The following is a 19196-nucleotide window of genomic DNA, read 5'->3' as shown; positions in this document are numbered from 1 at the left end:
GTAATCATATGATGTTATGTTTTTTTTTAAAGAAAATTCCATATAATTTTTTTAGAACTTGACTAATCTTTTTTTTAAAACTTATGATTGTATGGTGTACCGGAAGTAGCATGGAGCGGACATTGGAGGCTTTGGAGCGTATGGGCGTATGGCAACTTACAAGAACTTACAAGAATGACATATTGTATTTGTGTTGGTTGTTATATTATTGTAGTTGAACTTTTGTTGTGAAACTTTTGTATTGTTTGTAATATGTGAAACTTTTGTATTGTTTTATTGGAATCGTCAATGATGATAGAATCATTGAACTCACTTTATACATATTTTTTGCAAAATAAATTTAACAAACGAGCTAAAGTCCATCAACGAGCTCGCAAGCGAGCCTAAACGGGCTCGCGAGCCGATCCTAAACGGGCTCGCGAGCCGATCCTAAACGGGCTCGCGAGCCGATCCTAAACGGCCTCGCGAGCCGAGCCTAAACGGGCCGCGAGCCGAGCTTAAACGGGCTCGCGAGCCGAGCCTAAACGGGCTCGTGAGCCGAGCTCGAGCCCCAAATTTCCCTCACGAGCCGAGCTCGAGCTCGCTCTCCCAAGCTCGGCGAGCTCACGAGCCGAGCCGAGCCTGGAAAAATTTAAACGAGCTCGAGCCGAGCCCAGTACTATTCGGGCTCGGCTCGCTCGATAAGCACCCCTATATGGAGGTATTCACTAGGGGAAAAAAACAGAAAAGCGCAGCCCTATGGTTGAAGGGCTGCGCCTTTTTGAAAAAGCGCAGCCCTACAAATAAGAAGGGCTGCACTTTTTCAAAAAAGCGCAACTCTTCAATTGGAAGGGATGCGCTTGTTAAAAAAGCGCAGCCCTTCACCTTGAGAAGGGCTGCGCTTGTGAAGGGCTGCGCTTTTTAACTAGCGCAGCCCTTCTCACTGTAGGGCTGCGCTTTTTCAAAACTAGCGCAACCCTTCTCACTGTAGGGCTGCGCTTTCTTAAAACTAGCGCAGCCCTTCCTGAAAAATTTTGAAATTTCGAAACCGCGGGCTTTGAAATATTGAGCGGGGATTCAGATATATTATCCCTCATTCTCTCTCCTCTCTCACGTCCCTCATTATTCTTTTTCCTCCTTCTCTCACATCCCTCCTCCCTCTCCTCCTTCTCTCTAATCCTCTCAAAAACTCCCAGAAATGTTGCGACAAAAACGCTGAAATGATTTGCACGAATCATGCCGACGGAGTCCGATTGCCCATTGTGATACCTTTTCGGAAGCGGAACGAGCCAACGAGTCAAACTCACATATTCTTTAAAGGACCAAATCCACTTCTAAACTGATAGCAACAAATGATTACAATTTTTTGTTTATTCAAGAAACTATTTTTTTTAGCCATATTTACCTATTTTTGTGATTGATAATCTTACTAATTAATCATATTGCTTTACATTATTGATTGAAATATTGTAGATAATATGATTAAATTATAATATAAGCATAAGCACATAAAAATTGACTTGTTTGACATTGTTACTGGAAGTAGCATTGTTGACTATTACTATTATCTACTAACCATTTTTCTAACATTGTTAAAAAGTTCCAACATGTCTTTATTTCATCTTTTTCAATAAATTAAAAACTAGCCTAATTACCCTCCAAAAAAAAAGCCTAATTATAGAATACAAGGTTGACAAGATTTGTGATATACATATTCTTTTTGGGAACTGATTTCAAATAGATCTATTTCTCCATGATCAATTTTTCCGCAATATGATGTGATTTATTTTAAATTCGGCAAGTAATCAATCTCAATTCCATGATCTGTTAATTTTTCTTTACTGAGTAAATTTTATATATAATAAACAAATACATGTCTAATAATTTTTTTTAACGAATTATTATAATGTACATAATTGGTAGAATTTGTGATTTAAATATTTTGTTAGCAACTGATTTCAAATCTATATATCTCTCGTAATAAATAATTATTCATATCACATATATATAATTTATCAATATTTGTATCACATAACATAATTAAATTAAATTTTAAAATAATGATCACTTTTATTAGATGATTATCCAATACTTCATTTAATTGTATGTTTATCCATAATCATTTATTTTATTAATGTAGAGACAAATAATTCTTAGTTTAATTCAAATTTTTATTGATCATACGATCTATTAATTTTATTCTAACCTATGCAATTTAACTATTTAGCATAATAAAACTGATGCATATTATATAATCAATTAAAAATATAATTCTCATAATCGATATCTCGGAGATAGGGAAGAAGATGGAAGTATATAACATTACTCCCTCTAGTCTCTATTAATTTACCATTTTTTTACATAAAGTTTAGCAGAAATAATATTGCGGACATCAAAGGAAAGAGAAACTATTATTTTATGTTAAAGTTGAGTGTCTATGTGATAGAAAGTTAAAAAATTATTAAAAAGAGACTGTCTAATTTTAATATAAAAATAGACATAGTCACTAAATGAATTAAACTAGTCATCGAAAGAAATTAACCTAGTCATTATTGGGCTTATTCTCTTTTTAGTTTTGGGTTAATGATCTAATTTCAAAAATAAAAAACAATAGATAAATTAAAAAAAACACGAGTAAACTAATACTACATGAGGTAGTAGATATTAATAACGCTTAGAAACGAAGGGAGAGAATTTGAGGAACCCTAACTCCCTGCCACGAGCTGCTGTCCGCCGGAGTCGACGAGAAGATCCTAACTCCCTGACGCCCGCTGTGAGGAACGAACTACGAATGGAGGAGAAGGAACCCACTACCCAGTACCCAGCCAAACGAAGGAAAGTGAGGAACGACGAAGGACGAACGACGCCGCCGACGTGCGTCGCCAGCCCAGCTCCAGTCGGAGCTTTCCAGACGTGGTACGCTACCTGTCGGGCTGTCGCCACGCCAGTCGCACAGTCCAGTAACTCACAGTGAGTCAGTGACTTGTTTTTTTTCTAAACCCCTAAGTTTTATTTTCATTTTTTAACAATGGGTAAATTATATTTGTTACAATTTGTAGATGCATATTGTTCACTTGTTCTAGTTTAATTCATCACATTAATGTGATTTCGAGTGTGTTTTGCTGGAAATCAGGCCGCCTTTTCCCCGATAATCAATAAAAGCTCACAGCTCGTTTCGAGATTTTGAGGCCCAAGGGCGAGCCACTCTACAAGGGCCCTGTTTAAGTTCAAGTTTTTTGAACGTTTTATTTTTCGGTCTAGACCAAAAAATAAACAATTTTTTGGTCCGAAATTTTTGAAAGAGACGTTAAGATAAGGAGGTAAGTATTGATCAGTTAATATGTCAAAGAAAACCCAAAAAAAAAATTGAAAGATGCACAATTAAATGATTAATAAAGAAATTTCAAATAAAGTTACAACCATCGAAAGACTAAAGGCGGAAAAAATTTAACCTGGACCGAAATAAAGTGATAACATCTGCAACATAAGAAAGACTTAAACAACACATTTGCGTATGGAGGTATTCACTAGGGGAAAAAAACAGAAGGGCTGCGCTTTTATCAAAAGCGCAGCCCTATGGTTGAAGGGCTGCGCCTTTTTGAAAAAGCGCAGCCCTACAAATAAGAAGGGCTGCGCTTTTTAAAAAAGCGCAGCCCTTCAATTGGAAGGGTTGCGCTTGTTAAAAAAGCGCAGCCCTTCACCTTGAGAAGGGTTGCGCTTGTGAAGGGCTGCGCTTTTTAACTAGCGCAGCCCTTCTTACTGTAGGGGTGCGCTTTTTTCAAAACTAGCGCAACCCTTCTCACTGTAGGGCTGCGCTTTTTTAAAACTAGCACAGCCCTTCCTGAAAAATTTTGAAATTTCGAAACCGCGGTTTGAAATATTTAGCGGGGATTCAGATATATTATCCCTCATTCTCTCTCCTCTCTCACGTCCCTCATTATTCCTTTCCTCCTTCTCTCACATCCCTCTCCCTTCCTCATCTCCTCTAATCCTCTCAAAAACTCCCAGAAATGTTGCGACAAAAACGCTGAAATGATTTGCACGAATCATGCCGACGGAGTCCGATTGCCTATTGTGATACCTTTTCGGAAGCGGAACGAGCCAACGAGTCAAACACACCGCTATGCCGTGACGTTTAGGCTTTTTAAGCCATCCGAGTTTGTTTACATCCGAGTTTGTTTAAGCCTCCAAATAGCCATTTTAAGTTTTTCCGAAATTTTTTTTCCCCTTAAATTATGTATTAGGGTTTTGTTTCATGTATTTAAACATTATTAGGTTAAAGTTGGAGGTAGTTCTTGTATTTTCAGATCTATAATGTTCTTGTATACTTCTCTTTGTTTATATATATATTTGATTAATGTTCTTGTATACTTCTCTTTGTTTTGATTAATGTTCTTGTAATACTTCTCTTGTTTTGATTATGTTCTGTTACTTCTCTTTGTTTATTTTGATTAATGTTCTTGTATACTTCTCTTTGTATATAATTTCTTGATTTTCATCTTTGTTTTGATTAATGTTCTTGTATACTTCTCTTTGTATATTAGTTTTTGTTCCTTTTTTTCATTTTCGTTTCATTCTTTTTTTTGTTTTGGGTTTCGTATTCGTTTCTCTTCTCTTCTGTTTAATTTCAGAAAATGTGAGATTATGAGTAAAAAAACGTCAAAAAAAAAATTTTTTTTTTTTTTTTTGGTAGGAAGGGTTGCGCTTGTTAGGAAAAAGCGCAACCCTTCTAGCTCAGAAGGGCTGCGCTTTTTCCTAACTAGCGCAACCCTTCTAAGCTAGAAGGGCTGCACTTTTTCCTAACTAGCGCAGCCCTTCTAGCTTAAGGGCTGCGCTTTTCTAGCGCAACCCTACTTAAAAAGTGAAGGGCTGCTACTGAAAGGGCTGTTGTAAAAAAGCGCAGCCCTACAGGCCTTTTTCAGCGCAATCCTTCTTCTTTTTTCCACTAGTGATTATCACTAGTCTAAACAAAAACTAATAAGAACAGTAGAGGAAAATAGAATCAGATAAAATAAATTGACAAAAATTTAGAAGTTTGCAAATTAATAACTATCATCAATGTTAAAAGGCATACGCACCTAAGGATTGCATCTACCAACTCCATATATCCGCCTAAGATTAGATAATTATAAGTAAGGTAAAAAATAAGATAAGAGTCGTAAAACTATTTCTAGAACCAAAATTATCCTTTTATGCATCAATCTGATTTATATGCCTCTCTTTTTGACTCTAACCATTTGACCTTCACCTGGAGAAATGGGAATCATTGGGATGTCCTTCTATAATACCCTCAGGGGGTGTTGTTTAGGGGGATTACGGGGTGGGAATGGATATTATATCCCCATGGGTAGATATCCCATGTTTGTTTGAGGGGATATCTAAATTCCATGTGAAGGGGAATGGGATTAAACCCCTCTTATCCCACCAAAATAAGACATGGGAGGGGGCAGGTATTAAGGAGGGGATTATTTCTAGTTATGTTAAAAGACGAATTTACCCTTCATTAAAATATACTTCACCAATATTGTTTGCTCTTATTTTTACTATCCTTCATTAAAATGGGTAAATTTGTAATTTAGCAATATATTCCCTACTTAAGTACCTCATACCAAACATGGGATAATAATATTCCCAACATAATCCCACTAACATACCAAACAAGGGATTGGGATATATTTAATGAATTCCCACCTTCTAACTCCCATTCCCAATCCCATCCTCTAATCCCCAAACTCCCAATCCCTCATACCAAACGCCCAGATTCACCAAACTCAGTAACAAACCAACTCATGGAGCCCGTCACAATGGGTTTTCCTTCACAATTCTTCAAAAAAACCTCAAGGATTAGATAACCACCTACAGGAATTGCACCCCTTAGATAGCAAACAACGGAAAATGAGAGGAAAAGGAAAACTAATTTTCATGGAAAATATTTTACACACTACCAAACGGAGCATGAATCCAACTGATTGAACTGAATTGAAAATAAGATGGAGAGAACAGGCTAGGAATAATAATCCTATTTATATGATAATATTTAGAATTCTAACAGATCATCGATGTACAATACGCTATTACTAGTCTCATATGCATAAATTTATGTTAATGTATAAGTTCTTACTTTTTAATTATTTGAAATTGCTTTAGTTAGATTAGTTTCATTTTCAATCAAAAATATCTCTTTTAAGCATATTATTTTGGAAAATATTTTATGTGTACATTATATCTTATTATAAATTAAACAATCTTAAGTTTCCTTATTAGTTATTACACATAATATAGATCAAGAAAGAATTGAATATTTTATGGTTAGCATTTTTTAATAAGTGAAGGGTAGAACAGTAATTTTACAAGACGACACCGTAGCTCATCACTTTGCTTATATAATAGAGATAAACTCGTCAATTTATGTTACATTTTCGGATGTTGTGCATAAAAAAAAAATGAGTTTTGCTATTTAACGCCCTAAATTTTTTACTAACGCCCTAAATACATTATATTTTTATACGGTATTTATATTTACCTTTTCTGTTCCTTACTCGCATATAGTCTTAAACTACATAGGTATATAGCCTATATGCGAGTAACACTCCAAAAACGCTCACGGTGCCGGTGCCCGCCAACTCATAAAAATTGAATTCCTTTAGAACCTCTGGAATCTGGAACCTCTCATATGTGATACGCAAAGCTCGAATTGCAGAAGCTCGTTCCAGGTTCTTGTTTTGTTCCTTAGATGAATCTACTTGTTTTGTTGCGGATTTTGGTGTGGAATTGCGATTTTTGAGATCTACTTCATGTGATTATTCATGCGATTGGTTTTATGCTATTTGTTTCATGAATTCAACTTATTTTTTCTTTCTCATACATGCTATCTCATGTTTTTAGTGATAATTTACATGTTATAAACTTATGACTCGAGTTTCTGGTTTAACTTCTATATCATCTTTGTTTCATGGAAGTAATGATAAGAAAATTTATGTTACAATTTGTAGATGCGCACATTTGTGTTCACTTGTTCTTGTTTAATTTCATGAGATTAATTTTTCAAGTGTTGTGGCTGGAAATCAGTAATGAATGACCTGTCATCCCCGGGCCCAGGGGCCTCTTGCCCTGGCTCAGGGACGGGCCTGAAAGCTCATATTTTACTTGCCCAGATTTGTTGTTTCTATGTTGAGGATTGAATTCCAGATGTCGAAATTAATTTGTAGTTCTAAACCAAATCTTATGACTGGGTTAGAATGGATAGCTTACACTTTTGTCCAATGTTTCTTGTGTAGTTGTAAATGAGTGGCAAAAGTGCTTTGTCAAACGTAAATATGCCATACCTTAATCACAAGCATGTTATCACACAAGAACTTGATGAGCCCTATAGTGATACTACCTCTGATGATTATGATGGGGAGGATGATGGTAGCAGTGTTGATACTGACCACGACGTTGATGTTGACAATACTGGAAATAAAGAAACAATGTGGCTTGGTTTTGTTGAAAAGCCAGAGAATAGGTCATCGCTTCTTCGCCATTCGTTTCCCAGCAAGGCTGGTGGAACACCGGTAAACCATCTCTTGATCTCAGCTTAAGTACTCTTTTCGTCTGAATATGTTAGTAAGATATTTATGATCTTCAATAACTTAGTTAGATTATTGTGATAAATTGTTTTTTCATAGGCATGGTTAGACCCACTTCATTTGCCAACAGGAAAGTCATATCTTTGTGACTTTTGTGAAGAGCCTCTACAATTTGTTCTTCAGGTATGCTGTTTCACTTTCCTGTTTCTCTCTAATTGCTTTGCTACATCTATACACTAAAAACCTTTTGTTTTATTTGGGGGTGTCATAGAAAATTCCAAGTGGATGCTGATATTGATGTTAGTTCAATTATTTAGTATTAAAGGCTCTCTTATGTTTATATTCTAGTTCGCCTACTTGTTGATCTTCAGGTTTATGCACCAATCAATATCGAATCTGCCCAACATCGAATGTTTTTTGTTTTTATGTGTCCATCAATGACTTGTCTACGTAAAGATCAACCTGAACAACTGAAAAAGGCTAATGAGGCAAGGTCTCGAAGGTATTTTGTTGTGTTCGTTTTGTTACATGCTTTTGAAACTCATTAAACAACATTTTGACATTTCATGTTTTACTTTTTTTTTGAAGTGTGAAAGTGTTTCGTTGCCAACTGCCTCTCTTAAATCCTTTCTACAAATTGAAGAACCATCATAACAATGGGAGTACTAGTCACTCACAGCTTGAAGGTAGGTTGTAATTGGCGTATTGAAAAAGATGTCACAATCTTTACAAAAATTCATTTTCAAAGTATCCTTCGCATTGGCTGGTAATCTTATTTTTACTTAAAATTGAAATCATAATTCCAAAATGCATGGTTCTGCCATCATTGTTGTGCTACATCTTTTATTTCTGTTATGCATGCAAATCATAATTTCATTGAAAATTTGGTAGTTTGATCACTGTTCATACTGATTGTAAAACCAACCCATACAATTTAAAACTTATGGTTTGGGACCAACGTTAGCAAAAGTGGTTGATAACACGAGTATTTGTACAAATGAAGAATATGGCATTTGTTAAGTCGGCATTCTTACCGAAAGAGCATTTCCGTACTTGGAGGCCCTCTTTTCTGATGCTTGATGATGAAGAGGTGATGTTTACTTTTTAGCTAAGCTTTAGGCTTTAATTTTTCATTGGTTGTATTTGTTCCTTACCAAACACATTTCACTATTTGATTGTGTATGGAATAAAAATTTGCTTTGGGTGCTTTGTTACATTCATCAGGTGGAAGTTTTTTTTTTGTTGCACTAATTGTCTTTGACATTTTCATGCTATAGCTCCACTTTGTTCATGGTGTGGTACATGGAAAGGAAATCAATTATGTAGTGGCTGTCGAAGGGTGTGCTACTGCTCCAAGAAACATCAGGTCAAAATTCTTTCATAAATCTCTAGTTTTCTCTTCATGGAATACAAGTTAGGTTGGGGATGCTTAGCATGTGTGTTTTGTGCAGATTCTCCACTGGCGTTCACATCATAAAGATGATTGCAATCAGTTGTCCAATTCTAGTTTGCATAATGGTAAATCTACCTTAGCAAAGATAGAAAGAGGTTGGTCAAGTTGGAAAATTTTATTATTATTAGTTCTTTTGAGAAAAATTGGTAGAAACCACCTTTTATAACTAATTTTTTTTTTTGTTAGAAACCACCTTTTATAAATTTTTTGGACACGAAACTACCATTCTTTGAATTTTTTTTTTTCTTGAAAAACCACCTCTTGCCGGATTCCGGACATTCAACCCCTTGTCTTCCCATTTCTTCCTCCTCACTTTTTGCACATTTGGTTAGTAATTTATAACCCTTATTGCGCATGTTTCGATTTTTATTCGAGTTTGACTATTATTTTCGGGTCAATTTTAACTTTCAAATCAATTAAGGGTTATTTTTTTTTTGGGTAGATTGCAAACAAGTTACAGATTTAGATAAGGTCTGTTAAATTTCGGGTCGAGAAATTTTTCACTCTGGTTAAAATTTTTGGATCGTTGGATGTCCAAATCTGTTTCTGCTCCGGGTCATAGTATGGGGGTAGCCAAATGCGGTTGTATTCGGTTGTTTATCGGTTTTGTTCGGATTCAGTTACATGTATAGTCGTGTAAGTTTCGGGTCCGAGTCGTTTAAGTCGGATCACAATTCAGGTTAAGTTAATGTTTTATCCCATTAAAAATTGTTCTGTCACCCATTCATGTTTTGGTTCGGCTCACAGATGGTTTGGGTCAGTTGACCCATCTTGAGCCAAATTTTTGGTAATATAGGGTCGGTTACAATTTTGAATTCTAGTTAAAAATCGGGTCTGTTTTGAAACCTCTAATCATTATACAGTAGAGAGATTTTATTGCTGGTATATCTGGTTCTCAAAGTAGAAAGCAAGAAATTACTTTAGCTATTACCTCTTTAAGCCACTTTATTCTAGACCATTGTTTCAAAGCCCCCCTCCTTTAGATGAATCCATTTAGGAAGATCCTTTATTCGTGCTGCTCACTATGTTGTAATCGAAGATCATCACAAGGGAGACGCCAACTGTGCTATATACCTTACAGATTACTTCTAGCCTGGCTGATCTTCTGTTGAATACCAGAAACCTCTTTTCTATGAAGCTTTTTAATCTGAGCCTTGATCTGTTTGGCATAGCTCATACCCTCTGCATATCATTACCAATCATGTTATTAGACCAGAATGTGAGTGATTAGCCATATAGTTGAAGAGCTTAAATGCCTTGCCGGATATCGTATACCAACTTCAAAGCGAATGATCAGAATTTATAAGGATTAAATAAATACAAACAAGAGAGACATGATAGATTAATCAGTGTAACATAATTCCCTAATCTCCCCGCGAATTGCGATCCGAAAAAGCGAATTATAGTCGGTTTTGGCCTATTTTTGACCCATATTGGGCAAACCGCGAACTGAAAAAAGCAAATCGTATAGCGAATTATGTGACACTCATATATTTCCGTTATCAATTTGTTTGTATTAAAAGCCTTGTCGATATCCAGTGAATTCTAGTTTCAAGACTCTTGCTAGACCATGAGTGATAAATTCCTGAAGTTCAGCAAAATATTGATTACCGACCAATTGTAGTTTCGACAAGGGTGAACATGGTTTCCATCATTCTTCTCATCAATTAACATGATAGCACTAAGATCCCCAATTATATGCCACTGATCTCTGTCACAAAGACTTTTTAGTCTCCATACTCCATAGCATGTTACCTTTACACAATCGTCAGCTTAAATTCATTAGTAATTTTAACATATGTGACATGGCAATGAATAAAATGCTCCCAACTCTCTATAACAGCAACATTCAACACATTAGGGCTCCACCTAACCCAAATTCTACCTTTGGTATAATTAGCACAATTATCGGACCACTTTTAGGAGGAATTACAGATCTTTATCTACGTTTGGAATTTTACTTGAGTTATTAACAAATTAGGGTGTGCCCCTAAAGCTAAAGGGAGGTTTTGTCGAACAACCATCTGATGAGCATTACAATATGGGTTAGAATGTTAGGCTTTTAGGAAGGATCATAGTAGGAAGATGGGGGTGGCCAAATGTGGATGCTTAGGTGGATGAGCGGATGTACCTTGAAAGACATAATTTGGAACGAGGGCATAAGAAAATGGTCTAGGACTTAGCAGATTTTAAGCATAAGATGAACGAGAATTGTCTTTGTTGATTTGGGCATATGCACTAGTAAGGATAGTGGAAAATTGGAACTTCATGGGAATAGACTATCCGACGAGAAGCGGAGTACTAAGATTTTGAACGAGGACGAGGAAGATCGAAGATAACTTGAATAGCAAGAGTGAAGAAGTTTATGAAGAATGTGGATTTACAGGTAGGAATGGATGGAAAAAGTGAATAGACACGGACGATTATGGGAACTCAAATCTTGGGTTAAGATGACCCCGGTCTTCTCGGATTCAGTCTTTGGCATTATTGTTGTACTTGCTTATGAGACGTAACTTTAGTCTATGTTACGTGGACTCGTATACCCATGTCTGACATGGGTACGTGTCAAGTGTCTGACTCGCCTATTCTATGTAAATTCTCAATGATTTTTGGCTTAAAATAAAGTGTCCAAGTGTCTGTGTCCATGTCCGAGTGTCAATGAATGATCTGACACGGGTACTTGAGGTAAATTGAAGAGTCCATGTAACTAAGACTTTAGTATTAAGAAGACCTATTAGATCTAAGCTATTTTGAACAAAAAATGCCTTTCACTAATTTTTTAGGGCCATTTAGTATTCCATACTACTTAGACACCTTAGGTAAAGGGTTTATATGAGGTAACCTTAATTTTAATTTTTTTTTTTTTTAAAAAAAAATCTTAATTTATAATTCATTTATGAGGTACTTAAGGTTAAGCTTTAATTTGTTTTTTTTTTTAATTTGAATGCTTTAATTGAAAATCTTCTTATTTATGTTAGAACCTTAATTTTGGTATTTTTTTTATTATCTTATATTTTTCTTTTATATGTTTACCTTCTCCATGTTGAGAACTCATAATGATAACTATCACTCGAAAGATTCATGGAAAAAAGAAATTTTAGTGAGCATGCATTCACCCGAGCTCACATTGGGCTCGAGTCGTGTTGAAAGTTTGAGTCCAACAAGCATCGAGCTTGAGCAGAACCTAGCCCTTACATTCGCCGGCCAATCTAGGCTCGATTTCGTTAACATCCCTAATCATGTTTTGGAATGAGAGATTGTGGCTTACTCATTTTTGTATTGCCAACGACCCAACATTGACCTTTGCCTTTGGGTTGAGTTTTCAACTCTTTATGGATGTTCTAGCATGCATCATTGGTGGTATGTGACAACTAGTTGATACAATGGCAACATACGTTGGTGGAACTTTTTTTTTTTTTTACTTGTTGGTCTTTTATTAAATCAAAGTTGTGACTTTTTGGTCTAAATTTTCTATATCATCATTTGTTTCTTGAAGCTAGCAATTCTTTGTGGCATGAATACGAGATTGTATTTGGAAGGCGCAAATTCGCAACACAAGTCTCCGAGTGTGGTAGTTCACTATTCTCCGAGTGTAATGAAACTGGTAATTCACTAATGTCCATTCAAGGAATGGATGGAAATATGAAGTCAACATTAGAAGACTTAGATGTAAGTATAATCATGGCAAAGAAATTTGACAAACCCTTCTTTTTTTTTCGATTTGATGTTTTTGGAAAATTTCTTGTTTATTAGATGTTCCACAATTTGATTTGCAGGTTGACAATGAGAAGAAGAGTTTGGCCTCTTTTGCAAAGCACATAAGCGAGGATCCTGCCCAAGTATTGAGGTGATTAGCTATCTTGAATATGAGGACGCAAATGTTTTATTGCTTATAACTCGTATTAGTGGTTTCAAATGTTTAGAGTTTGAGACACAAACTAAGAATATTTTACTAAAAAGCATTTTCAAGTATGGTGCCATTCACGATAACGAACGTAGTATTACAAGGAGTCAACAACACACCAGTATGTGATTTCCCATTATCTAATATTTTTTAGTGATCACCTACCCTCTATTATTGAAGTATAGGAGGCCTAAGGTTTTTTTCTTGCTCTTTTTGTCCCCTAAATAAAATGTAATGACACAACATAGCCCGGTGTCATGTGCTGACTCTTTCCCCTAGTTGTTGTATGCTGCCGAGTAGAAGACTATCAAGGCATCCAATGAACTTTGCTAAGCTAAGTGGCTATGAAAATGGCTAAGTGAGCAAGGTGGTTAGCAAGGGAGAGAGAGTTTCAAAGAAGTACTCTCAGATTACTTGATAGAGGATTTAATGCTGGTTGTTATGTACAAAAGAATGGGGATGCCTCTTTATAGGCCTCCATTCTACCTTCCCGTAAATCTTGAAAGTTACTAACCCCCTTAAAAAGAGTTCCACACAAGGTACACCGTACACCCTAGTACATTCTAGACACTCTACTAAACATTTGTACATCCAGGAATATCCTAGATACATTCGAGAAGCACCTGACACGTAGGATGTTCCACACAAGTGCACACAAGATTATACAAGGCACTTTTAGATCCTTCTGGTGCACCATCGAAAATGACCATGCACCATCTACTATTATGGGCCTCAAATCCAAAATGTGGCCTGATCGTTATCTGTAATGAACCACCATACATGACACAACTTAGTTCCTTAACCCTCAAGCTAACTCATAACAAACTAAGTTGCATTACCAAAGTTACCCTTCCCCCCTAGGCCAATCTATTACATTGTCTTCATTGGCCTAAAATATGGACTCCAAAATTTAAGCCCAATATCAAGCCCATTTGGGCCGCCAAACAGCACGTGATTATGTTCAATATGTGTTCACTTGGGTATAAGACTTCTCACAAGTATGGCCAACAACGCTTTTGGGGGTGTTGGATGCCGTCCGTGTCACGGGCTGATAAACTAAAAGATAAATAGTTATGTGTGGTGTTCTCTTTGTGATTTCTTCCATTTATACGCACCAATTAGAATAGCAGCATCATCACATCATATACCGGTGATTGTGTTCAAAGGCTTAAAAAAGTAAGACAGAGCACTTAGAGACTTGAGATACAGTGAACTATTATATAGTGATCAAACTTTTCAAAAGACTTCCTGTTTTCCGGCTTGTTAATTTATTGTAATTTGTACTGTTGTAAAGGTGTTGGGTAAGTGATGGTAAACCCTTATGGCCAGAGTCACACAGAAGTCCATCAACAGCAAACATTCCTCAGTGTGCCTACTGTAATGGCTCCCTAAGATTTGAATTTCAGGTTAGCCCTTGCAATGGTTTTTGTAAATTTTTATAGCCGCTGATCATGAGTTACTTTAAATTTATGATAAATTATTTTGATCTTCATGCCCTTTATAATTGCTAAGTTTTACTACTATGAACTTCTGTTGTAGTCATTCCTGACATCTTATTCCTTTGACACCACAGATAATGCCACAGCTGCTTTATTATTTTGGTGTTGAGAATGAGGTTGATTCCCTAGATTGGGCTACTATTGCTATCTACACATGCAACTCGTCTTGTGACTCTAATGTTGCTTATATGGAAGAGTTTCCTTTGGTTCAACTTTATTCATGAATGAATCATGATGTACTTTAGTTTTTCTTGATATTTTTAAAACCAACATTTGATTGGCACAAAGTAATTCCAAGGTAATAGTCCCTTTCCCTTGTGCTCTTTAAATGTGAACGTGATAATATGATTAATATTCAATGCATATCCTACTTACATCATGTATTGTAAGCTTTAGGACTCAAACGCATTAAGCTCCCGTGCAACTATATTGCTCATTTTGTTTGTATATGAATTTGAACTCGTGTGCATGAAGTCGTTTGTATGTCTACTTTTCTCGAGATAGATCGAATACTGCATAGTTTCTTAAAGTTTTGGAGATCAATTTTTCAGGGCGTGAAGAAAACAATTACTAAAATGCTGCACGGCTGGCTTAGTAGGAATACTTTAACACAAGTGCTTACTACACAAAATCCAGGAGTATATGTAGGTTCCAATAAGGAAAACTTAAGGACGATTAAGTACGAGTTCAGTTGGTAAGACTTTGGGGTGTTTGGGAGTGGGTTAGATGTGGTTTTACACTAAAAAAACGAAATTGCAATATACGGTTTGAAGTTTATCAGAGACAAATCAGAATTAATTATAATGCTTAAACAATATCAAATCGTGTTAGTATGATTTGGTATTAGGGGGTGTTTGGTTTGTTAAGAGGAAAGAGAAAGGGTTTGAGAAAGGTTACAAGAAGAATGAAAGGGGTTATCCTTTGATCTTCCAAGTTACTTGTTTAGATATACTAAATCTATTTTTTAATTGAAATATTTGATTATTTTAATACACACTAAAAGGTCATTTGTTGCAACTTAAAAAAACACAAAGAAAGTATCAAAGAACAATCCTAGTATTCCCACTACCACAACTTTTATCCTAGAACCACTACCGCCCTTGAACTACGAAATTCCAACTCCTTTTTAGTCGACCTTTTGCTCATCTATCATCTCCACTCTTCCCCTTCTCTGTTTCTTTTGCCGGCGGCTTCTTCTCAACCTCTAAGGTAATTTTTTCTCTCCTCATCTCTATTGTAGATCTAATGGTTCTTGGAAGGAGGGAGATATTTTTGGTGGATATGATGGCTTTTAGATGATCTGATGGATGTTTTGTTGGGTGGAGGGGTAGGGTTTTGTTGGGTGGGGCAGTTGTTTTAGGTGGGGTGGTTGTTTTTGTTGGCGGTGAGGTTGTTTCGGGTAAGGGTAAGGTTGTTTCCAGTGGTGGTGGGGTTATTTCAAGTGTATGGTGAGGTTGTTTAGGCGGTGGTGGGGTTGCTTCAAGTTGTGGTTTAGGTAGTTGAGTGGTGGTTTTAGGTGGGGGCTTGTGGTTCGCGGGGGAGGGGTGGTGATAAGGTGAAAAGGTAGTGGTGGTCATGGTGACCATGAAGTCCGTGGGGGGGGGGGGGGGGAATGTGGAGGAGTTTGGGGGGGGGGGTAACAAAGGGTTAAAAAGAAGATTTTTTGTCCACAAGTATCGTACTTACACACTTATTTGCGAGAAACTACTTTTTTTACAGAATGTCGTACAACTAACGTTTGTTATGTTATTGTTTGTTGACTACTACCTAAAAACTTTTCTCAACGTTGACTGTAGTTCATGTGCAGGTCACATGACTCGTCATTTTCCTTATTTAATAGTTGGAGAACCGTGATAGCCAACATGAACTTCTAGTATCGGTCCCATATCTGGAATAAAATTTTATATAGGTACAAGTATTTTTAGATACATGTTGAACTTTGAATAGGATTATGTCTAAACTAAGATATAAACACCAAAAATAAAATAAACTAATATATTACAATAAGGAATAAAATTATTCAAACAAATTACATCATATTTCACAGGGCAATCTTCCGCCTCAACTTTTCTTAAATCTAAATTTATTTTCCTTTTTTGGGTTTTACAATTCATGCAGGCAATATTTTTTCATCTTCAAAATTGCCATTAGCTAAGATAAAGGATATCTATACAAATATATTAAAAAGCGTGTGAAAGAACACTTATGTGCCACGTGGCATTCTCCTCAAATTTTTAATGCAAATGTTTTATGTCTATGTGTACTCCTCACTTTTAAAAAGAAGTGTACGTATAAGGTATCAAACACGTAACCTTTGAAATGAAAAGTAAGAGCTTAACCATTAATACACTATAACTTTGTTGTCTAATGTTTCAAATAGAATATGATGAAATCTTGTAATAATTATAGTTAATTAAAAAGACTTAAACAAGTATATACATCTCTAACAGTCTTACTACGTAACTTACAAGAGAATATTGATGTCATATTCTCTTACCACAGTTTCTTTTAAAGTATTGTTTTCAAACTCAAACCTTTCAAAAAAATTTTACTTATAATGTCGTGACGTGAATTTTTCAATTTCTTAATGGACAAAAAATACAAAAAGTAGCAAAATAAATGACACATAATAGGCAGGGAAAACTTGGCAAAGGAACTAATTATAAAATTTAAAGATAATAACATATTTGTTTATTATAACTGACCCGAGACATCGTCCAGGCAAAAAAACTAGTTTATATTATAAAATAGTTATCATTTGATATGCATCCAATTCAATTATTTGAAAATCAAATTCGAAAATATTATCCAATTCGAAAGTTTTGATATAAGAAAACGTATGGAATATTGATTTTTGGATTACTGAATACTTAGTATCCTAACGTGTGATCAGCTAATATTATTTGGATTTCCAATATCCAATCTAATATTTGAAACAATGGTTATATTTGACATATTCGCTTCATGTTCTTTTTTACTTTCTTGTAAAATAGTGCAAAATTAAACATTGCCAAAGTTTTTGGATATTGAATATCCTCAAAATTTTTAGATTTCAAAATTATCAAAATTTACGATTAGATAAATATTAATAATAATAATATGTATATTAGATATTGGCAATTTCAGAACTCAAATATAAAACCTTTATTTACCTTTTTCAGTCATCTCATTTGTATTGCTTCCAAATTTTGAAATATTAATTTGTTTTTCGCATGGTAAAATTTTCTTATCATCATATAGTAGTAGATGATAACAATATGGTAGTACTTTAAAGTTATATGTAATATCTTGAAAAATGTTTTACACCGATGTTCATGACAATACTTTTGAATTTTTTCCTTGAATAATGCAAAAGTGGGTTTTAATTCCCAAAATGTGTCCAAAAAAATTAAAATTCCCTGAGATTTTTTTTTTTTATAGTAAAACCGCTACTCGGAGTAGCGGTTTGCAAGTGTCCAGAAATTTTTTTTTTTTCAACTTAGGTAAAACCGCTACTCGGAGTAGCGGTTTATAAAAAAAAAAAAAAAAAAAAATTTTTTTTTTTTTTTTTTTTTTTTTTTTGTAAACCGCTACTCCGAGTAGCGGTTTACTATGCAAACTGATATCTGCTTACCATATTTTGCGCAGGTAAACCGCTACTAAGAGTAGCGGTTTATATTTATACACCGCTACTCAGAGTAGCGGTTTATATTTATAAACCGCTATTCAGAGTAGCGGTTTATATTTATAAACCGCTATTCAGAGTAGCGGTTTATATTTATAAACCGCTACTCAGAGTAGCGGTTTATTTTAAAATTAAACCGCTACTTTGAGTAGCGGTTTCCGTGGGTTAAAACAAAAAAAAAACAATTTTCTCGCGTGCCGTCCTACGTGGACGGTACGCAGGGAATTTTAATTTTTTTGGGCATATTTTGGGAATTAAAACCCACTTTTGCATTATCCAAGGAAAAAATTCCAATACTTTTTCACTCTCAAATATTATTTCTATTCATAAATTTCATTATTAATTTATGGTACATTACCACTCCACTATAATAAGAGTGGTGTTTAGTAATAATATAATGTCCTAGTGGAAAATGCATATTCTTGAGATGAGAGTTACGTTGTTGAGACTTTTCTTCAGAAAATTGCATATAAACTCTTTACTTCCTCCATTTATTATCACCTATCAAAAGGATCATTATTAGACAACAACAAAAAAAAAACTTAAGAAATATTCCTTAGACCAAGTGTGGAACCATTATTTTTTTTTATGAGTTGGACTAGATCTATATATACATGATCTAGATCACCTAGAATTGAGGGATACCAGGCAATTCAGATACCGGACAATTCATCAGGACAAACGTCTGGGGTACTCACGGACTACAGGAATATCCTCCAACTTCACTCCTTGGGACAAATCTTTAACTATACAGAGGAACACTTGCTCCCCTTTCTGACGGAACTTCTGCATTTTCAACGCAGAAAAGATCTTTACCCCTTTTTTCAGCACCACTCCACTATAAGAGATACGCTTACCACAAGGACTACGAAGAGTTACTTTTTGGTCACGACAATGGGTATGAGCATGGTATATAGATAACCAATCCGTACCCAAGATGACATCGAACTCAGACATAGAGAACTCTTTAAGATAAGCGGGAAGATTAGTACCCATAAGAGAAGACAGTACATTAAGATATTCGGAATGACAAGGGTAGTTTTCACCAGAAGGAAGAGAAATGAAAGTCCGCAAAGGAGAACTTTAGGATAAGCTAGCCCTCGTAATAAAAGAACTAGAAACAAAAGAT

At 35.4% G+C, this 19196-nt stretch overlaps 1 protein-coding gene across 1 annotated transcript; it reads left to right on the top strand.

The window, feature by feature from the left end:
• The first annotated feature begins 6602 nt into the window (after positions 1-6602).
• LOC104903678 (uncharacterized) lies at positions 6603-14807 on the top strand. The gene is made up of 11 exons (XM_048636182.2): positions 6603-6692; positions 7257-7532; positions 7647-7730; positions 7919-8049; positions 8136-8233; positions 8825-8913; positions 8999-9095; positions 12497-12669; positions 12777-12847; positions 14199-14310; positions 14478-14807. The coding sequence occupies exons 2-11, from the start codon at positions 7263-7265 to the stop codon at positions 14625-14627; spliced, it is 1275 nt and encodes a 424-aa protein (XP_048492139.1). The 5' UTR covers positions 6603-6692; positions 7257-7262; the 3' UTR covers positions 14628-14807.
• Positions 14808-19196: the final 4389 nt, after the last annotated feature.

The sequence above is a fragment of the Beta vulgaris genome, chromosome 9 (assembly GCF_026745355.1).
Source record: "Beta vulgaris subsp. vulgaris cultivar EL10 chromosome 9, EL10.2, whole genome shotgun sequence".
Classification (NCBI taxonomy): Eukaryota; Viridiplantae; Streptophyta; class Magnoliopsida; order Caryophyllales; family Amaranthaceae; genus Beta; species Beta vulgaris.
This window is presented reverse-complemented; position numbering and strand designations above follow the sequence as displayed.